Source organism: Mustela nivalis, assembly GCF_964662115.1.
Source record: "Mustela nivalis genome assembly, chromosome: 20".
NCBI lineage: Eukaryota > Metazoa > Chordata > Mammalia > Carnivora > Mustelidae > Mustela > Mustela nivalis.
The window spans coordinates 40,127,134-40,149,478 of NC_139039.1; the positions used below are offsets into that span (position 1 = coordinate 40,127,134).

General features: G+C 60.9%; 1 protein-coding gene across 7 annotated transcripts in view; it reads right to left on the reverse strand.

The window, feature by feature from the left end:
- Positions 1 to 271: 271 nt before the first annotated feature.
- ARHGEF10 (Rho guanine nucleotide exchange factor 10) overlaps positions 272 to 22,345 on the reverse strand; it is an 83,952-nt gene continuing 61,878 nt past the window's right edge. For all 7 annotated transcript variants that reach the window (XM_082715285.1, XM_082715281.1, XM_082715280.1 and 4 more), the window contains 11 exons: positions 20,681 to 20,796; positions 20,215 to 20,342; positions 19,975 to 20,075; positions 18,141 to 18,262; positions 17,285 to 17,371; positions 15,593 to 15,798; positions 14,982 to 15,139; positions 12,279 to 12,421; positions 8,503 to 8,677; positions 4,267 to 4,389; positions 272 to 1,927 (listed from right to left, as the gene is read on the reverse strand). In XM_082715285.1, the coding sequence (XP_082571411.1) occupies positions 1,422 to 1,927; positions 4,267 to 4,389; positions 8,503 to 8,677; positions 12,279 to 12,421; positions 14,982 to 15,139; positions 15,593 to 15,798; positions 17,285 to 17,371; positions 18,141 to 18,262; positions 19,975 to 20,075; positions 20,215 to 20,342; positions 20,681 to 20,796 (1,865 nt within the window). In that variant the 3' untranslated portion in view covers positions 272 to 1,421. The remainder of the gene's footprint in view (positions 1,928 to 4,266; positions 4,390 to 8,502; positions 8,678 to 12,278; positions 12,422 to 14,981; positions 15,140 to 15,592; positions 15,799 to 17,284; positions 17,372 to 18,140; positions 18,263 to 19,974; positions 20,076 to 20,214; positions 20,343 to 20,680; positions 20,797 to 22,345) is intronic.

The following is a 22,345-nucleotide window of genomic DNA, read 5'->3' on the forward strand; positions in this document are numbered from 1 at the left end:
TACGTGGAGTTCATTCCACTCACGACGTCGCTCAAAGTGCAAACCGGCGTGTCCGTGAGTCCTGGACACGAGACGAGAGTCCGTGAGTCCTCTCGGCACCTGCCCCAAACCACAGCGTTCCCGCACACCTCGCGGCTGTCTCATGACACCAAACTCCCAAACCAGCGGGCAGCGCTCCCGAACCCCAAAGGGCCCCACAGGCCACCCCCGACCTGCCGGACCGGAAGTGCCCCTCCGTGTTTCAGGGCAAAAAAAGGCAATTCGGAAAGTGTATGTTTACATAAAAAGATTTTATTGATGACTTAAGGTAGCAGCTAACGATTTAAGAAAGCTTAGGGAGATATTACTCTCGGGGAGGGGGGTATATACGCACCTTGGAAAATATTTGGCTAAGTCATAAAATTAGCATTTTTAGTCATCTGTAAAGTGCTGAGAAATTTATCTCCAGTGACGCCTGCATTAATGGTTTTAAAGCACTAAGTACGACGCGGCTACGCGAGCCCCCACGGCGCGTCATGGGCCTCAGCGCTCGGCCGCGCACCCGGACATGCGCCACGTGATGGGGCGCCTGGATGGCAGGGCTGCCCACCTCGCCCGCGCCCCACGGCCACACTGACCCGCACCGGGGCAGAGCCGACCGGCGCCGCTTCCAAGCGTTTCCTGTGACAGGGAGACACATGCCACCGCAGCGTCCGAGCCACCGGACACGGGGAGGGGGCAGAGTTTGGCGTTGACGCTCGAGTGTACACCTTGGAAAGGTACTGAGTGTTTTGGTTCAAAGCAAACATCATTCGTGAAATGTTACAGATCTCATATCGGCTAAAACGTTGACTGTTAATTTTTAATTGACAAAAATGCAATATAAAAATACTACTTTGTTAAAATATACAATACACACAGGACACCACTTGGGAAAACCCAGTTCACCTCAGAAAGCAAACCAGCGCCGCAGACCGGGGTGTGTTCAGGCTTCCTTCATGGTTGCCAACTCCGGGGCGGGAATTTACAGACAGTATAAATAGAAGCCGGGACTCCGACGCAAGCAGTCATTATTCCGAGAATCGTTACTAAGTGTCCACACTACTAACAGGGTGGGTTTTGCCAGACGTTCTCAGTCCACAGATTAAATTCTCGGGGTAACGGCACAGGGGAGGGTTGGGAGCCCCCGCGTGTCTGCGGCACCTTGTCTGCGGCGGTCAGGAGTGTGGGGCGCTCTCCGGCAGCTCCCGACGGCCCCCACGGGCCCTGCGGCTCCTCTCATCGCCCGCACCTGCGTCTGCGCCTGGAGGGCGGGCACCAGCTCGCAGGAAAACACCACCACCGTGATATTGCACGCTTCTCCCCCGAACACCTACGTCCTCCTCAACCAGCACAGACGCAGTCTACAGCCCGGGTCACCGACCCCTCGGCGGGCCCCGGGCTCAGGCGCTCAGCAGGGGGATCTGCCAGACCATGACGGAGGAGGCCAGCTCCTCCGGGCGCTGCTGCCGGGCCTTCCTGCTCACCCGCCGGTGGCCCTGGCCCCCACATGCCACGAGCACCGAGCTGGCTTTCGCCCTCCTGGCCCGCCGCCCCCGGCTCGGCAGGACGCTGGGGAGACGCAGGAGGTCGTAGACCACACTGTCCTCCGATCGGGGCTCCAGGGAGCCGGAGCCCTGCGAGGCAGTCAGGGACCCGGACGACGAGGAGAAATCGCTTCTGGGAGTCCCGGAGCCCAACGAGGCCCCCAGCCAGACGCCGTCCGCCCCGCTCTGACGCGGCCCGGGCCCCTCGCCGGGCGGTGCCTCCTGCTGCTCTTCCTCCGGGGCCTCCGCGCCGGGCGGTGGGCTGTCCGTGGGCTTGTCCTTGTCTGTCCTGACGGTGGCAGCGGCCATGACCAGGAACTTGACGGGCCCGTTGTGCGCGTGGTAGGAGACCATGCCTCTTCCTGAGCCATTCCGCACACGCCGCGTGCAACAGACAGGGTCACAGGGCAATCAGCAAGCATCCCTCTCTCGCCCAGACCACAGAAACCCACGCAGACCTCGGCTACCAGCGGACAGCCTCAAACCAGAACAGCGCGTGGCCATGTTCTCGTGGCCTTTTACTGAATGCCCACAATGCTTTGAGAGTGATGGTCGGGACTCCCAGCGCCCGCGGTACAACAGTGGCCCCCACGCCCCATACGGGGCTCCCCTCACTCGCACTTGAGAAACAGATGTGATTTTCCTAAGTCTTGACAGAAAAATTAAATGCCAGAAATGTGTCTGTTTGAGGCACAAGATGCTTAAAATGCCAGCAGCTTCCTGCTGTTTCTTGTTACACGAAGGCCCTGTGCTTTAGAACGAGTTCCTTCCGTGGTTTTAATTAAAATGGGGACTCTTCTTTCTAGCTATCTGGTTTATTCACAGAGGGGGCACTTTTCAATTTAAGAGTGGCGTGAAGTTAATTTTAAAATCTTCACCTAACGTGAGAGCACATGTCAGAAACTACTCAGAGGTCTATTCTGAAATAACGATTCGTTCCCATCCCCAAACGCCCTGACCCTACAGGTCATCAGGTGGGAACAGGGTGTCCACACTTCAAGCACTTCACAGGTCAGGTGACAGGGACTTGGCAAGTGTGCACCCTTCTTTACCAGGTGCTTTAAGGCCCGAGGCCCGTTCCTCGGTGAGCACAGCAGCAAGCGGCAAGCTCACAGGTCCTGGGGGCGGGGGGGCGGGGGGGCAGGAAGGCTCAGACACCAGCGAGCAAGGTGTCCCCAGTGTGACAGCTGGGGGAAAACATGTTCGTGTCACCAAGGGAAGGTGAGCACATGCGTCTCCTACATGCCCATGACTCCGCGCCTGGCGTGTGCCCCAGAAGAACGGGGGCCGGTGTCAGCGGAGGTGGCCAGATGATCGCGCGTGCAAAGGCGTCTCACCGCCGACACGCATGCGTCTTGGCAATAACGTTGAAACAAAAAAAGTCACGGAGGAATATGCATGTCAGGAGGCAATTCTAGAAAATGGGATAACAGCAAAAATACGAATTTGGTTTGTGGGGGTAAAGACTGGCAAGACTTTAGAGAAAAGTTGGTGACGGAATACGGTTCTGCATGGCTGTGGGGGGAGGGGCGCCGAAGGGAGCAGCTGCCTTCAGCTCAGGTCATGAGCAAGGAGCCCGATGTGGGACTCGATCCCAGGACGCTGGGATCATGACCTGAGCTGAAGGCAGCTGCTTAACCAACTGAGCACATTATGCCCGGGGGGCGGGTCGCTGGACAGGGACGCCTTCAGCAGCCCTGTGGAACTGGACGTCGTCACACCTGTGACTGTATGTGCCGTACACGGATCACAGGAGACACAGAAATGAGAACAAAGACGAACAAAAGGACTCCTCAGCCCGGCCAGGTGCCCCCGGATTTATGTAAAGATCTATTTACGACAGGCCCGCCACAGCTCACGCAGGACAGAAGGGCGTCTGGGGCCAAGGAAATACTCTGCGGTTGTCGCTTGGAAGAAACTGTAGGAACAGAATCTTCATTATCCCTCTGCTCAATTTCCTACGGGTTCTTTCTCTGAGACTTTTCTCTCCCGTGGCCGATAGTACGGAATCAGTGTAAAATTTAAGATCTTGGCTTGACTTACAGAGCTCACGTTTCTCTGTATGGCTCATAGCTTTCCACAAACATCATTTTTACCAGCTTTGTTATACTCTAAAACGGGAGCACAGCCACTTTCTTAAATCTCTCTTCACCCCTGATTTTTAAGTTGGGTCCTGTTCTGTGCTGAGAGAAACTGAACGCTTCGTCAAATATCGTTTTTGCATCTTGCTTTGCTCCTCGTCTCGGCTGCCTCCCGAGGCAGATTTCTGAACCGAAACATCCCGACTACAGACACACACACACACCATCTTCAAGCTCACGTTCCCCAATCCCAGATCGCTTCCCGAAAAGACTGGACCCGTCCGAACTCCTGCCAACACGGCAAAAAAGCCCGTTTGGACGCTGAGCTTCCTTCTTTGTGATATAAAATGTAACAAGTGTCCACGGCCACCAAGCAAAATCATCTCTAAATGACAGAAACTAATACGTGGCCATAGAGGGAACGTGCAAACATGTCCTGGGGTAGGAGTGACCCTGGGCCGCTGACACCAGCACAGAACACATGTGTGCACCGAGCACTCGAGTCTACACTGAAAGGAAACACGCGAATTGCCCTGCGCAAGCAGCTCCCGGCATGCGGAAGCATGAAGAGAGCTGAGTGAGTGCCCAGGCAAGACGGGGCCCGGGGGGTGTCTACTCACCAGTCACCTTGGGGATGCCCTGCAGACGTGGGACGGGCAAGGCCACCACGACGCCCAAGCTGGTGCCGACCATCAGCAGGCCGTGGCAGACGAGCAGGCTGGTCACCGACAGGCGCTGGTGCCCTGCATAGAGAGAGGGAAGTGGGGGGTCTCGGCCACTGCACGGCGCTGGGGGCAGGTGCTCGGTGCCCCACCTGGACATGCCGCCACCTCAAGCCTGAATACCCACCGTGCCACCCACGGCCTCCCGGGGCTCTCCGGCTACACACTGCGCTCACCCCGCTGCCGGGGAAGACAGAGACCGGGGCTGGGCTGCCGACCCAGGCACGCCAGCAGCACGAGCCACCAGGCCTTCCAGGAGAGAGGGGCTCCACTGCGCCCAGGACGGATGTCCCCGCACAAGACCCGCAGCCCCACTCAGCCATGGGGGACCTCCCGCAGCGTCTGCCAGAAGGGAGAAAGGCGCCCTCGGCTCAGCATGGGAAACCGTGTGGAAAATGTTCGCAGGGCACGGCAGAGCCACGGGGCCCGCGCGGCTTCGGCTGCTTGTCCAGTTTGGTTTTATGGCCACGGCCCCAAGGCCCAGAGACGTCGGACAGCTTGCCGTGTGCAGGGCAGCCCAGAGGGTGCTGCTGGGCCGTGGGACTCGCCAGGACCACGCTAGGGCCACGCTTCCGAGGAGAGTCCCGGGGACGCCCCACGTCCCTCTGACGCCCACATGCGGACAAGAACCGCTGTTTGCTCCCGAGAAGCGACGGCAGCATTTAAAGACAACGTGCTGCTTCTCTTCTGTAGAAACAAAGGTCACCTCCAAGGACTCTACGTCCCACTCAAGTCCATCTTGCAGAAAAAATACGGACACAAATGGTCTAATACCAAGGCCCAAGGTAGACTGACGCGACTATTCGTATGTACTTTCTTGCAACAACACACACACACACACACACACACACAACGAAAAACCGAACCAAAAAACCCCAAGACCCCCCAATAAAAAAACAAAATCTACCAAAAAAAAAAAAAGATTCGGCTTTATTTCTCAATATAGACTTATACGTGGTTTTAAAAGCCAATAGTGTTTACGTTCCCAGGAATTCTGGACATCTGCCTGTTTGAATGACCTGGTTTTGGAGACGGGTGGGCACTGTTTATTTTGCATACAGGAATAAAAGGCCTAGAAAACACACAGGTACAGGTGTGTGGGCATTTTCAGAAGGAAATGAGACCAACTCACAGCCAGTATGACTGAGTGACGCAGCACGTGTTGGAAGGCTTATCCACAGGCTCCTCATAACACACCCCCGGAGGGAACAGAAGCAGCAGCGAGCCTCGCAGTGGGGGAGGACACGCACCAGCCGGGGCTCTCTCCAGCCCAGAAGAGAACCACAGCACGTGGGCAGGGCCCAGCTGCTGGCTAACCCGGGATCGGCTGCCACTGACCACAGCTGGCTAACCCGGGATCGGCCGCCGCTGACCACGGCTGGCTAACCCGGGATCGGCCGCCGCTGACCACGGCTGGCTAACCCGGGATCGGTCACCGCTGACCACGGCTGGCTAACCCGGGATCGGTCACCGCTGACCACAGCTGGCTAACCCGGGATCGGCCGCCGCTGACCACAGCTGGCTAACCCGGGATCGGCCACCGACTGACCACGGCTGGCTAACCCGGGATCGGTCACCGCTGACCAGTGCTGGCTAACCCGGGATCGGTCACCGCTGACCACGGCTGGCTAACCCGGGATCGGCCGCCGCTGACCACGGCTGGCTAACCCGGGATCGGTCACCGCTGACCACAGCTGGCTAACCCGGGATCGGTCACCGCTGACCACAGCTGGCTAACCCGGGATCGGCCGCCGCTGACCACAGCTGGCTAACCCGGGATCGGCCGCTGCTGACCACGGCTGGCTAACCCGGGATCGGCCGCCGCTGACCACGGCTGGCTAACGCAGGATCGCCTGTTCTGGCAGCAGGTGAACTTGGCTTTGCGGCACGCCACCCACAACCAGCACTCCCCAAGCCCCACACGTGTCACCCCACCCCCTCCGCTCCATGTTCTTCTCTCCCCACATCCAACAGCAATGTTCCCCTTTCAGAGACCAGCCTTTCTAGAACTTGACCCCTTATCCTGTTTCTTCCGCATCACAGGTAACTCTTCCCCTAGCACCTGCTGCTGAAGCTGCGGACACTGTCAACATTATTACAAACCACCAACCACCAGCAACCATCAACGAGCAAAACAAAACCTGCCCCGGGGACCACCAGCCTCCCTCCGTCCCTTTAAACTACGGCTAAAGACAGAAACACATATACGCAGGGTATCTGGCCAGAATACAACCGGCACTGAATTTGTGGATTTTGACAACTTGCTTTACTGCCCACGTGGGCAGGGGACCCAGATAACTTCTCAGAGGTTTTCACCAGGCATGACTGGGTCAGCTTTTGCTGTTAACTTTTTCAAACCATAATCTAATTTCAATCTCTTTACCTCCCTGGTTCCCACATCTTCAAACGTCTGCAGCAAAGCTCCTCCCTCACGCATATGCACACGTGTGTACACACATGTATACATGCACACACGCACAGACCCATACTCACGTGCACACACCTGCACCAACACATGCACATGCACACACCAGCCCTCGGGCCTTGAGCTTGGCCGTGCCCTGCCTGGCTCCCCTCCTGGTCTCCCGGCGCGCACACCCGAGGGCTCTCCTGGCTCCTCACGCACCCTCTTTCCAAGTCCGCACACTCCTCGCTCCTCCGGAGGCTGCTGTCTGACGTTCGGACGGTGTCTGATGTTCTGACCCACACGTTCGGCCCCGCCCCATCCCTCTTGGCGCACCGGGCGGGATTTATTCCCCAACTGCAGCCCCTTTCCCGACTCCCCGTCCACGCCCCAGACCCTCCTTTTCTTTCCTACAGGCTGCTCTGCTCAGCGGCACCCAGGGCAGTGGCCTGGTTTTCCCAAACGAGCATTTTGTGACCCCATGTCTGTTGATGATTTTATGTGCTTCCCCAGACACCCAGGTCCCAAACCTCGAACGTTCTGGCCAGTCCTCCCTCATCAGTCTTGCCCCAGGGGACTCTGCTTCTCCCTGGGTTCCCGCGGCCGCGTGGGTGCCCCCGGACCACAGGCGGGGCCCCACCGTCCTCCCCCACATCCTCCGTCGGCTGCTGCCGGATGCTCCTTCCAGGCTCAGCCTTGCCAGGCTCTTCCTTCCCTCCACCCCCTCCCCCTGCACAGCTGCTGCCTGCTTGTGCACACACGTGCGACACGCCTGCCGGTCCCAGCCACGTGCTCATGTACACGAGCCACGAGCCTACAGGGGGCGGCCGGGGGTCTGCACCACACCAGTGATGTGCTTACACGCAGTACCTACACGCATGCATATAGCAGCCACGCGTCTGCACGCACGCCGGCCACGTGCTCGCATTCAGCAGCTACACACATGCACCAGCTCCATGTAACAAATACATACTATCTACATCTCACACGCACCAGATACGGGAGAATATTCTAGCTACACACTCGTATGTATCAGCTCCGTGACACAGAAACACACGCTGGCCAGAAGCGCGAACAGACTGGCCACATGACCACACACTCCCTCCAAGTGTCTACCTGCTAATGACATGCTCACACACGCCAGCTGCCTGCCTGTGCTTCCCGGCTACAGCCTGAACACACGCTGGCCACACGCTTCTGTATATGCTGCACATGTGACACACGTGCATGTACAGGTAGCTCATGTTCACACACACCAGCCACATGCACACACTTGCCCCACGCATGTGCACTTCATTCTCATGCACACACGCATTAGCCACCCGCACACACACTAGCCGCACGCACACACACTAGCCACCTGCTGTCCCCACAGTTCCACTTCTGCACCTGCACCTGTTTTACCCCTGTTGGGGGCACCCTTCCCACTCTGTGCCTGGGGGGCTCCCAGCCAAGATGCGGCGTCTCTGGCGTCCCCCAAGCGTCCCCCTCTGCGTCTGCTCGAGCCCTCCCCGCCCCGGTGAGTCCTCCTCCTGCTCTTCCACTTGAGGTCCCTGCTCCTCTCATCTGGTCTCACTGGGCTCAACGACAAGCAACGTCTACGGTGAAGGGCTTCTGACCTACGGGAACCAAGCTGAGGCACAGACTCACCCTGTGTCCTTGCCCGGAAGGGGCCGGGCCTGTGCAGCACGCCCCCTTCTCCCCTGGGACCCCCCGGCCGGTCCGATTACCTGGCAGCATGTGGTGAACGGGGGTGGCTATGTTGACGTCCTGCAGGTGCTTGAGCGTCTCCGTGTGGAAGAGGCGAAGCGTGGACCCAGAGGTGAAGGCGATCCAGACCCCCACGCCAGCGATGACCATGTGAGAGACCACCATGCCCTCCTCCTGGTGGGCCTCCAGCTGGTTCTGGGGAAATCAAGGAGACGCGATGCCTGGGGCTCCGGGTACAAGCAGAGACTCACCGCGGTGTCACCATCAGCCACCGCTGGCCACTGCCAGCCCCCACGCCACAACCGAACAGCCAGGTGAGACAGCCGCCCTGGCCGTGAGCGTCGAGCTGCACTCCGGAGGGGCCCAGCGTGACCCCCAAGGACCTACAGCGAGGGGACCACCACTCCAAAGCCACAGACACCTCTGTCCCCAAGACAAAAGGTAGTGACCAAACGGTACTCGTCCCGCTCCGAAGCAGTAGTCCCGGTGTTTCCCAGGGACCCTGACCCTCGCAAGCTGCCGGGGAGCAGGGGAGCTGGAAGGTCAGGGATCATGAAGGCCAGCCGGGGTGCAGCCCGCAGCCCCTTCCCCAAACCCGGAGCAGGGAATGGAGGCCGTACCCTGGCCTCGGGAGAGCCCTGGGAAGGCCTGCCTGACCTCACTGCTCCGAGCGCTCGTGGGTGGCCCGCGGGTCTCTGGGTCTGCCCCCAGGCCTGGCCTGGTCCCCAAAGGCCACCTGCTACTTCCCTGTGGGGCCAGGTCTTTCCTGAGCATCTGGTCGAGCTCTGCCCCGTGACCCCATCCTGACAGCCCTGAGCCACGAGGACCCGTGAAGGGGGAACTCGGCCACAGCCAGGATGGGCCAGGCCTGGGCGGGCAGCGGGGGGCGCCCCTGACAGGTCTGGAGGAAGGGCGAGCAGGGGTGAAGTTTGCAGAGTCGGCGTCAAGACGCCGCACCTTCAGAGCAGCCCCTAATCCCCGCAGCCCATCAAATCCCGCGCGACCCTGCAAAGGGCAGGGAAAGCAGACGGGCTCGCTTCTCTGGTTGCCGGGCTGCTCCTGAGCATCACGGAACGGGGGCTGCTCAGAGCCCGTCACCCCGCCGAGCAGGCGTGTTCACACGTGCTGTGTGCCTGCCCCACGCAGAGAGCGGCCGCCGGGCTCCATCCCTCACCCCGCTGCACCCTGCGGAGCCCGCCGGAAGCCCAGCCGGGGGCGAACATTTCTGCCACGGTCGGGAGCAGAGCCCTTGTCACCTGTGCCCAGAGAGACCCAGACGGGGCGGGGCCCCACTCTCCGAGCTGGCCTGGACCACCCCCTCCACGCCCATCACGGGAGCAGACGCGGCCTCACCCTTCCGCGGACGTCTCGGCGAAGGAAGTTCCCTTCCTATCTCTGGGGACCAGCACAGAATTCCTGAGGAAGCGGAGGGTCACTACGCCCCACAGCCACATGTCTGCCCGTGGGGCTGATTAGTGGGACGGTGGCGGCAGGGGGACCATGGGAGGCTGCGGAGACTGGCGGGCATCCCCGCATGTGCCCCTCGCCCCTGCCGGGACAGGCCAGCCCTGCCCACCAGGACCCCCAGACATCACCATAGCACAGGCTGCTGGCCCTCGAGCGACGCCAGCAGGCCCGGGGTGGGGCCCAGAACTGTTTCTGGAATGTTCTCACGAGTGCTGCTGAGCCCCGTCCACCTTCATGTTATTTGTCTCCTGCTGTCTGTCTTCCATCCTCTAACTGGTCACGTCACGCACCTCCGCGCCATGCTCCCTGAATGCCACGGGAGTGTGGGGGTGCGGGGGTCGCGCACGGTCCGCGCGGTGCTCCCTGAACCGTGCGGGAGAGCCGGGGTCGCGCAGGGTCCGTGACGGCTGCCGCTACGCTTTCTGCACTTCGTGGCCAGTCACGCGTCTTCCCAGAGCTGTGCTCGCTGCGGGCCCGCGGGCCCTGTGGGGTCGGCCCGGCTGGCTCCTCCACGTAGGCGGTCTCCAGCAGCCCCCAAACTGCCAGCAAACTGACCTTCAGAGAACACGGGCCGTCCCAACAGAAAGGACACGTGCGCCCCTGAGAAAGCCAGCCAGACACGATGCCTCCCATGGGATCCCCCCAGTACGGTGACCCCGAGGGGCCTCCTCCGAGAGCTTCCAGGTGCGGGGAAGAGAAGTCCCAACCCCTGGGTGTTCCCACCACATCTGTGCCAACCGCACCTCCCACGGGGCCACCGGACGCGCCCACACCCTTCTCCCACCCGAGATGCTCCAAGAACTTTCCTTTTAGGGATCCCGGCTCTGCTGGGCCAGCCCGGCCTCATGGGGTTCTCGGGTGGGAGTCATTTACACCGTTCTTGTCCCGCCCTCCATATCTTGGCATCAAAGCCACGACTGCTCTCTTCCTGCCAATGCGTGGCGTGGCCAGAGCTCTGACCTGTCGGCTTCAGGAGGCGGGGCTTGCGGGATGCCGGAGCCACACATCCCGAAGGAGCCCAGAAGAGCGACCTGTGACCAACGGGAGGCGTCTGGACCTCGCGGGGCTGAGTGCAGCACCTGCTGACCTTCCTGGGGTCTCCGTTCCTCTGCCGCCGTGCTTGGGCTCACGTGGTCAGAGCCGACCTACCCCGGTCCGCACGGACCCAGCGCTCCCCTGACCACTGTCCGCCGCCCTCCAGCTCCTGTGGGGGCTCCGGGCTGCAGGTTGACACCCCATCTTCTGAGACCCCAGCACACGCCACCACGTGTGTCCCAGAATAGGCTGCACGCGAGTCTTAAAACACGTCGCAGAGGGCGCTGGCAAAATGGCTGAAGGTCCTACCCGGCTGCGTCGACGGTCCTTCTCCGGGAGAACGCGGACAGACGTCTTCCGAAGTCCAAATGTCTACAGTTTATGAAGAGCTCGTGGAGGTTCCCACCAGTCCCGGCACGGCGCCCGCAGCGCGGATGCACGGACGACGGGGGTCCTCCCCGAGCGGCCTCCTATCTCAAGGGCCGTTCGCATGCTGGCGGGATTTCCAGTCAGGACCTGACTCATTCCGTTGGCCGAAAGCAATATTTATTATCTGAGCTCACTGTGAGGGGAGGCGCGGAATGATGGCGGACGGCCCGGCTTCTCTGTCCTCTATAAGAACTCCTCCTTCTCAGGACGCTAACGCTTGGTCACAGAGATGGACGCTATTTTCTGCATTTGTCATTTACAAAACTTTCTTCTTGTACAAACACATACACGTACCAAATGGGAACAAAAAATGTTCTACAGCTTTACCACATTCACTGTTTCTTTACTATGACAACTTCTAAGCATGGGTCACGCTCTGAAAACCTCCCCCACGGCAGAGTAATGAGAACGTTCTACTGCTTTCCATCTAAGTTTGTGACTTTGTTTATGTTTTACGATTTCCTCCATGTGGAACGTGGAGGAGGTTAAGACCCGGGGCCTGCGCCCGGCCCCTGCACCCACGGGGCGGGCTCTCTCCTGACCCTTAAGAGTAACACCAACCTTGCACTGACCGGAAGGGCCCCTGACCAGGGTCGATTTTCCCCATGTCCTCGAAGACCCTCTATTACGTTCACACTCAATGCATCTTTTGCAGTAACGTCTGTGGCTGTTAGCGGCTCAGGAATGCTCCGTGCTCCCTCGGACACACGGCTGCGCGGCGGCCGCATGACCTGGTTAAGCAGACGCCTCGACGGAGGGCCGTCCTGCTGGTGCGGCCGCGGGCCGGGGATGCCCTGACCACCCGCGTCGCAGCTCAACGGAAATGCATCCCTCCCGGGCCACAGACTCAGCGAAGACGACTCACCTCTACTGTGTGCGTGTCGGTGCGGATCGTGAACACCAGGCCTCCGGAAGCCGCCCAGAGCGTATCCTCTACCACGGCGAGGCTCCTAACCGGCAGGACGCCTAACTGTATCACCTCCCGAGGGTCGGGCTTCCAGGATCCATCTTAAAGAGAAAGTTACTTTCATTCAGACTCTGCTATCCGTGCACAGGACCTGGGGGCAAGGATCACAGACCGCATTTTGCTTGTCCTTTGGTGTTTTTAAGGAAGGCTTACACCCACCCTGGGGCTGGAACCCATGAGCCTGGGTCTCGGGTCACAGGCTCTACCAACCGAACCAGCCCGGCCCCCCACAGACGGTTTTAAACAACAAGCAAAATACTGTTGGTGATTCCGAGGCCGTCGCGTGGGTCGCAGGCTCGCAGAGCGGGCGTCCTCGCCGTGAGGCGGCCGCAGTGACGGTGCGCGGAGCAACGTTCAGACCCCGGCCCGGCCGCCCGGTACGAACCACCCAACCCCGTCTCGGCTTCCTTCTCTGCAACACGGGGACAACTCTGCCACGCGCCCCCAGAGCTGCGTGAGAGTGTGAGGGGCGACAAGGCGATCCGAGGCCCGGCACAGCACCCGGCACAACCGTGTCCGGCGAGTCCTGTCGCCTACAGCGACACGCACAGGACGACTCGGTCATCAGGAAGGCTCTGCAGCTGAGACAGCATGGGACAGTTTTACGTGTCCCCGTCAGCGGCTCTCCCCTCTGAAACTCCCCTCGCCATGCACAGTGTATCAAGACCCACCACGTCTTCACTGAATTTCAAAAAATAAAAAGCCAGAACTGAGGAGGCTTTCCTCTTCTCGGGAACTCCCCCTGCATTCCCAACACACGGGCAGGGATGAAACAGTTTGGTTTGAAAATATTTTCAAAGACCTGCTGAGGGGGCCTGTCCCACTGGGCATGAAGTGCGCGTCGACAGGGACGGCCACAGAAAACATCAAAAGCCAGAGCTGACCAACGTTTTCAAAGTGACGGCGTAACCACCCTGGGAAACAGTAAAACGGATGCTTCAGTTCCTCAGGTAACCATCACTTAAGCCGTCGTGCCAAAAACACAACGACAGCTCGGAGTCCGGCCCCGCATCCTCCCGGAATAAGCCCTCTGAACACGGAAGGCGGCAAGGTCCCGGCTGCACACCGAGGGCTGCTCTTGGCTTCTGCAGGAACCGCCGGCCCTTCTAATCCGATCCCTGTTTGTGAGTGACCGTCCCAAGCCGAGCGCGCAGATTCCAGAACGCCCCGAGGCACGTTCTGCATTTCGAGACACACGTTCAAGTTATGACTCAGCGGCAGTGGGAACACTTCTATGCTGCAGTTAAGTCCAAAAGATGCTCTTATGCCAGGTCCCCTGGGGCGTTGGGGAGGGCACAGCCTTGGGCCCTGGGCAGCAGCTGGCAGCTCTAGCCAACAGACGAGCTGCCTGGGGACAGCCTCTTTCTGGAGTCTTTACTGCCCACCTGAATGCTGCACCGGGCTGCCCAACCGGCGGCCACAGGACATGCCCATGACGTATTGAGCTGACACTTAAAAATCTGGCAATTTCCTACAGATTTCCAGATTTCAAGCTCCTTAAAAAGTTGAAGACTCGCAACAGAGCTTGGCTGAGCAGTGGTGGAAGCGTGAGGGCCTCCAGCCAGGCAAGCCTCCCACTGCGGAGAATAGCTGTTTTAGTCAGACGTGCAGCAGAGAAGCGGGACCCGTGGGAACGGCCGTCCGCAGAAAGACAAGTCATGAGCGCTGGCGAGGACACGGAGGGCAGGGAGCCCGTGTGGGCGGCCGGCCCGGCCAGAGCCGACGGGGAGAGGAAACAGCGTCCCACGGTGACTATTCATCGTACCTGAATCAACACGCGCTTCTCTCTAAATGCAGCCGAGCCTGCACAGAAGCCACGTGCCCCAGCCGCGGCACTCACTGCACGGGGCACACCTGCTGTCCCCTGCCCACGGGATGGCCACGGCCACCCCCGCTCCTTCCCACCTTCCCAGCTCCCCTCCTGGGGGGCTACAGCGGCCCTGGTGTCCCGGCAGGGCTCCCATTCCCCCGGACGACGGCCCCCCAGGTTTGGCCCCGTGGCCTCCCTGCAGAGGCTCTGACCCAGCGCCTCCCTGGGCTCCCTGGGCATCAAGAGTGCCCCAAGCTGGGAGACGCAGCCCCAGGGGGCTACAGACCCGCTGTGCCCCTCTGGTGTCCCTGAACCCCCCGGAAGGCTGGGTCAGGCCTGAGACAAGAGGGAGCCTGGGGTGGGGTTGGGGGTGGGGGCAACGGCCGGTGCACGCGTCTCGGGGTTCCCAGCTGTCGGGCTGGCGCAGACTGGCTCCCGCCACTCCCACGGGCGGCCTGAGGTTCCCCCACCTAAGAAAACAAAGCCCCGTGGCCTGCGTGATGGCAGGGACCACGAGGAGGCTGGGGTCCCGCCCACCGGGAGAAGGACGCGTGTGGACATCAGGACTTTGTGGAACGGGAGCACGTCAGCCGGGAGACCCACGTCTGAAACCACTTCCCGCCTGGCAGCTGGGATGCTGGTGCTTCACGCCGTCCGCTCGGGGTTGAGGAAGCCGCACGGTGACAGACACGGGGACGTGACCCAGGGACGTGAAGCTCCGTGCAGAGCCAACTCCCAGAAACACTACGAGAGTGGACGTGTAGACGGGCGCACGGTGCAGACACGCTTACCTTCTGCCTTGGTGTAGACGGCCACGGCACCGTTGACCAGGCCGGCATACAGGCTCTGGGGCGTGCAGGCGAGGCTCATGACCGTGGACTTGTCCGGCGTGAAGAAATGCTGCAGACGCACCTTCTTGGAGCCTTGGCTGCTCTTGTACACGGAGATGCTGCGAGGGGGACCGGGAGCCGGTGAGCGTGCGCTCGGGGGACCGGCAGCTCCCGCAGGGCCCAGCCCCGCCCCACCCCAGCCTGCATGGGAACGCGGCCGCCACCCCGATCTCGTCCCACTGCTGCGAAGGAGAAACCATGAAGAAGCCACTTCTTCCGAGGTGACTTCACAGCAGGAAAACCCCGCGGCGTGCTGTGAACAGGCCAACGCTCCGCCCGCGTACGGCCCAGACCACGGCCCTGTCCTACCCCAGACGTGAGCAGTCAGCCGCTCGGAAAACAGGAAGAGACAGGCAGGGGGAAACCGCACGGCGGAACTAGGAGGTCCCCTGAGGTCACTCCCACGGGCGGCGACCTGGCCTCCTGCCGTGTGGCCTAAGCCCTAACGGGCGGGCAGGTGGCCGCCCGTCCCCGCTGCCCGAGCTCCTCTCGGGGTGCCGGCAGCGGCTCACCTGCCCTCCTCAGTCCCCAGGCAGACGGTGGGCACGCCCAGTGCCCCCCGGGCCGCGGCCTCGGGCTGCGCAGGCCGCTCCTCCGTGGGGACAAACACCATGCACAGGATTCGAGACTCCACGTTGAAGCACTCGATGACCTTGGGCGTGGAGTTTTGGAACGAGACGATGGCGATCTGGCCCATTTGGTTGGTGCAGCTTCCGATCTGGGTCGGGGGTTGGGGAGGAGAGAGGAGCGTCTGGGCATCCACGGCACACCGACCCCTGCCTCCGGTGCCCAGTGCCGCGGGGACATTCCGGGTTGCCATGGGAACGGACGCGCCTCCCAGACTCCAGAGCCGCTGACACAGTCTGCTACCGGAGCCCACTTCTTCTTTTCAACGAATGGGGTTACTTTCCCTTTTAATTTTCATAACAAGAGCACAGTTTGGGATTGTTTTTAATTCCTCTTTCTACCCCGGAGAAGCCCCATCCCAGCGCCACGCAGCAGTGGCGGCCTGCTCGGCACAGCACGAAGGCTTCCACGCACGTGAGAGTCGACCCCACGCCACACAGGCTCACCCCTGAAAACAAGGACTTACAAAAAGAGCGCATGTCACGCGCCTCCCATGGCCACCGGCATGAGCGTAAGGCGGTGTGCCGTGGCCCTGAGACACTGGCTGGCCGTGGGCACTCCCGTGAATCTACCTGCCGGGTCCCACAGGCTTCGTGCCCAACGTGAGGTCCAACTGTTTTCTCAGTGGCAAAGAGTCAGATCTGGTCAAGGGAAGCATTGCCGGGACAGAGCCCTCAGGGTCCTGCGGGGAAAGCCGGCCTGGGGGCAAGGGCTCCGGGGTCCCGCTTCCTCTGGGGGTCCTACCCCCCCTTACTCGTACTACAGTGTTTCCACGCTACAGAGACGCGTCCTGCCAGGGAAGGGTGCCCAGCCATGAAGCCCTGCTCCGGCCGGCGCGGACGCAGGCGGGAACAGGAGCAGGAGAGGGAATGAGTCACCAACTACAGTCCAGTGACAGAGGACTTCTCTGCTAAAATACGAAAACCTCAGGGAAACAAGCCCATCCTCCCTCGCAGCTGGGCGCATGGAACGACCCGGTTCCTCGGGCCGTTCCCCCTCCATGCTCGGGGAGGAGCCCCGACCACAGAGGCTGGGGCTGTGGGGAAGGGGAGAGGTCACCCGAGGGCAGGGCACCCATCAGGGAGCAGGTCCGGGGGGGCCCGGGGAGACCTCAAACACAGCACACAAGGACCATCCTCCTTTGGAAAGAACCAGAAATGCCCACTGGGATGGCAGCGAATTCCGATGCAGTATTTCATTTGGAACAAATTAATTTTAATTGCAAAGTTTCCAGTGTAAGAAGCCAGCACTGTCTTAGATAGAGGGGAAGATCCCATGCAATTCAACCACCCAAATTGAAAAAATACATAAATTACTCTCATATTAGCTAAATTGGTTGTCTCTGGGCTTGAGGCTACCCCACAAAGCTTTAGATGAAAAAGAAACATTTTAATTCCTGAGAATTGGACATTTTTCCAAAAGCGTTCAGTCCCCTCGTGGGTGGTTTGGGACTTTGGTGTTTATAAACAAAGCCCGGCGCACACAGTGACCACCGCAGGGTCTGGAACCCTCTCAAGCCCACACCAGCTATGGCCACAGATTCCTCGGGAAGCTGCGCCCGACGCGCAGCATCTTACCCACAGGAAGCCGTGCGCCGCGGCCAGGGGATCGAGCTGAGCCTCGCTGTTCGCGCAGGGTTCTGGGTTGTAGGCCGCACACTCGATCTAATGGGGAGACATCAGACACCCACACGTCAGAAAGGGACCGGGAGGCGTCCAGACGACACTGTCTTGAGTGGACGACAGACTTCTGACACTTCACAGAAACGGCACATTATTACTTTTTAAAGGTTAAAACAGAAAAAAGAACAGATGTGGGTGTAAGCCTCAGAAATCCGCTTTTCAGAGGCAAACGTCAGTCTCCACTCTCGTATCTTCAGACCCCGGCAGGTGCCGCAGACGTCCGTCACGGGGCGCACCGCCCCTTCCGCCCTCTGCCCTCCCGGGACCTCCGGGGCGGAGTGTCGGCCAGAGTCCAGGAAGGAGAAGTAGGAACGGAATGTCTCTGCTCGTCGCACACGGAAAGACACAGCCACATGCCTCTGAACACATCCTCCGCGGTGCCAGGACAGACAGCCGGGCGCACGGATAAACCCCGCGTCAGCCCCAGCCTGCTGTACTCTGCGCAAACATGAGGCCTCTCCCTGTGACCCACTGTGGACACTGAACACCGCCGGGTTTGACACATGTGCCCTCATGTAACTAATAATGCCTGGAATGTACCAGGTATGCGAGGAACCTCCACCTCCCGACAGCCGCTGGGCAGCAAAGCCGGCTTTCATACTCATCCTCTAGCAACCTTAATTCCTAAACAAATGCCCCCAGAGAAATGCGGACAGTGGTTGACTTGGGGAGACCACGTGGGACTCTACCCAGACAAGGAGGCACCGTCTCTATGCACAGTGGACCCCTCCTCCAGGCCCCCGTCCATCACCTTGAACTCCTGCTGCTTGGCCACCGTCACCGGCATGTGTCCCACGAGGAGAGGGTGTCTTTCCTTCTTGATCTGATTCCCGTCATCTTCCACGCAGAACCAGCCCATGTGGTTCTCCTCCTCTGCGGGCGTGTGAAGAGAAACGGGCAGGGGCAGACCTGAGCCACCTGTGGGCTGACCCGGCCCCGTGGGCCCCAGACGTGGACATCACAGCCTACGCCAGCCCGCAGAGCTCAACACGGTTGCTGGAGCACAGCACGCTGTCCTCCCAAAGGCAGGCCTGGACAGTCACTGCTTTATTCTGAGAAGCGTGTCCTGTCTGCTGCTCGCTGCCCCCGACCGCGAGGACCTGAGGGCTGAGACTGCCCCGTAGAGCAGCTGGAGCTGCTCGTCTTTTGCTTCAACGCCACGGAGATGTTCAGATTCAAATACAACGGGCACAGTGAGAGCTGCCCCAACAGGCAGAAAACCACGGAGTAGAACACGCGAGGAGACGCGCCTGGGCGGCTGTCGGTGACTCGTCTGCGGGGGGCTCAGGCCGTGATCCCGGGGCCTGGGATCGAGCCCCGCGTCGGGCTCCCGGCTCAGCGGGGACCCTGCTTCCCTCTCTCCCTACGGCTCCCCCTGCTTGTGCTCTCTCTCTCTGTGACAATAAGAATTAAAAAGAAAAAAGCACGAGGAAGCGAAGAGAAACTCTGCTACAGAGCAAGTTGTCCATCTCGGCTCTGCAGGGATGAAAGGGGCCGATTCTCGGGTTCAGCTCGCTCTCATCAGAGTGGGCCGTTGCAGGCTCGCAGCCTCCAGTACAAGACAAACCATGCAATCGTCCCGGGAGACAGAGGGGCGCAGGCAGTGGCGGGGAGGCTCCCGCCCGGCAGGAAGCGCAGCCCTGGGCCCTGGGGCGAGCAGCGGCCGGGCCGTGTTCCCTCCGTATTTTATTTTCACTTAGCGACAACAGCACATGGGGCCTGTGTGTCACGGTGTGCTCGGGGTCACACACCGTGTGTGAACAACATACGCACAGGCCTGTCTGTCTGACTCACGGCTCAACAGACCACAGGCTGCGGACAGAGGAGCGGAAACAGAATCACCAAGGCCCCTGGAGGCAGCAGGAACCAGGGGCCTTCCTGACCATGCGGGCAGGCTCTCCAGGGACCGCTCAGGGGCGACCTGCGCACTGTGGGGCAGGGAAGCAGGACGTCCCACCGGTGGGGCTGGGCCTCCCGCGGGGCTGAGCCACATGTAAAAGGGCCTGTTTTAGTAAAAACAACTCCTGCTGGGGGGCGGGGGGGCCTGTTCGGCTCAGTGGGTGAAGTGCGCCCCTCCCCTCCGGATTCTGGCTCCGGTCCTGGGATCGAGCCCCGCGTCCGGCTCCTCCCTTCCTCTCTCCTCTGTCCCTCCCCGGCTCTCTCACTCAATCAATCAATAAAACCTTTTAAAAACAACCCCTCGTGCTCGGGTTCATTTTTTCTGTTTGAGAACACTCTTCCGGGCTGTCTGGGGGGCTCCGTCGGTTCAGCACCCGACTGTGGATTTTGGCTCAGGTCGTCATTTCGGGGTCCTGGGATCGAGCCCCGCACGGGGCACCCTGCTCCGCGGGGTCTGCCGGTCTCCCCCACCCTCTGCTCACTCACATGTCTCTCTCTCAGATAAATAAATAAATACTAAAAAACAGAAACAGAAACAGGAACATCCTGCCGGGTGCGCAGGGATTCTACTGCCGGGGTCTTTCTCGTGCTGGGCACGGACACCGCCCTCCGGAGAGAAGCGGCATCGGGATGCGCCCGTGGCCCCCGCCTACACATGCCCCCGAGCTGCGGTCGGCCCGTCTTACCCAGGGCGAGCTTGGCCATCTGCAGGCTGTTGAGCCAAGACTCTTTGATGGCGGGCGTGAAGGTGTTGAACACGGCCGTGAAGAACGTGGGCCGCCCCGACCTGCCGGGGGAGCAGACAGGCACTCGGCGCGCAGAACGCGGATCCCGGGACCAGCCCCGCCCACGCCACCCCCGACGGGGCCGCGGAGCCGCTCTCTGAGCCCCGCCCGGGACGGCCGCCCTGCCGAGTGACCACTGACTTGTCCTGCTTCCCGGGGAGCTGCAGCTGGATGCGGCAGCAGTCTGCGGCCCGGATCGCCTCCTCCTTCTTCAGAATGAGCCTCTGTAACCCCGACGTCCAGTCGTGCGCCACGGACTGGTTCAGGTTCTGCGAAGGGACAGGCGTGCGCGGTGAAGGTCTCACCAAGGCAGGCTCCCAGGGAGGGCGGAGTGCGGCTGGGGCAGGAGCCCGGGGAAGACCGGCCTCCCATAGCGCCCTCCTAACACGAGCCCCCTACCCCGGGCTTGGGTGTCTCCAAAACGGGACGGAGGCTGGAGTCCGCTTGCGAGTGAGGTGACCCAATCTTCCCCCTCACCCCCCGGCATCGCACTGGTTCTCAAGATCAGCCTGATTCTCCCTCCGCGGGGAACCCGGAGGCCCGGCCTCGCCGTGATGGCGACCCGGACGTGGACACGGAATCCCACGCCGCGGGGCCCGCTGGTTACCTGGTAGTTCCCTCGGAGGCTCCCGACGAGCTGCGAGATCTGCCCAACCACGTTCAGGTCATGCAGCAGATTCTGTAAGTCTTGATAGAGCTGGCCGGGCCCCACGTACACCTGGTCTGCGGACGAAGCAGCACACGGCGCCACGTGAAGCCACGCGCGAGCCGGAGGGTAAGACGCCGCGGGACCGAGAAAGCCTAACGAGGGGCTCTCGCCAAGCATTCTGCGCATTTTCCTTTTCTAACTTCCCGTTTTGGAAGGACTTCAGACTCAGAAAAGATGCCGACTGTCCTGGTGTGCGCCCTTTACGCCGCGTCCCGTGACATTAGACTCTCACAGAACCACAGCATCGTCGTCAAACCCGCCAGGTCACGTGGACAGGACGCCGTTCGCGAGCCCGCAGGCCGTGTTCCAGTGATGCCAGCTTCCCCGAGCTCGTGCTCTGCTCCCGGACCCGACCCACAGCCCCGCACGCACTTGCCTCCGCTCCAGGCCAGGCCAGCTCCGGGGGCGCCCATCTTCCAGGACCTGAACATCAGGACCACGGCCGGTGCGCTACCTCACAGAGCCTCTCACACTTTGGGTTTGGCTGACGTCTTGTCACTTGCATTTCTAACACACTGCTGACACTGCGTCTGACTGAAGCCAAATTTCCAACAACCGGGTCCTCCAGCACCAGCATGGGCTCCCCAGTGCCCTTTCTCCAAGGGACCACAGGACAGAGAACAGTGACAGGCAGGGAAGAGCCCCGTCCCCCCCTCGGGGCCACCTCTGCGTCGGGGGAAAATGTTCCTCACCCCCCAGGACTAGGCCCCGTGCCCCCTCCTCCCGGCGAGGACACAGGCCCCACACTGACACGCAGGCAGGACCCAACGCCAGGTCTCACGCGGAGCCCACCCCTTACGGGACACGCGGTCACAGCCGCCTCCTCTTCCGCATTCACAGAAACAGACGGCCTCGGGCCCCCGCCAGCGACCCGCAGGCCAGGGAGCAGATCTGTCCGTGTTGGATAAGGACGTCTCCTGGGTCCGTTTCCGCGAGGCCAGCGTGACTGAAGCGGACGCCGCCCTCAGAACTCAGCACCAGGCCGGGCTGGACGGGTCGGCAGCAGTTCCCACGCGAGGCAAGTACGCGTGCTACGCGCAGACGCTCTTCTACACGCAGACGCTCTTCTAAGGGACAAACCCCCGCTGAGAGACAATAAACCTTAAAGGGCTGGGACAGTTCTCAGGGCCAACCCAGAGGAAACCAAGCGCCCCGGCCGGTTTCGGGCACCCCGTCGCGTGTGGGAACTCTCAACGGGGGTGTGCAAGGTGCCCTGCACGTTGCTCGTGCACACGGCCCAGCCGAGTGCGGGGCTTCGTCCGTCCTCCAGTGTGGTCTGTCTGCGGACGCGCGTCTGCCTGCAAAACGGAGCCGTGCGTCCACCGCGAGCTTTCCAGACGCGGACATCCGACCACTCAGTCCTCGCCGGGGGAGCTAACAGTCCTCACTGCAGAAACGCCCTCTGAGCCATTTTTACTGGGATCTTTATGCCTCCCGCAGGCCTGATTTTTCAGGACTAATCTAGACAAATTCTACGACCGATGGCCTATCAAGTGCTTTGGGGACGTTTCACAACAAAGGGAGCAAGCTGGCCAGTGAGCATCCGCTCCTCACACGGCTCTT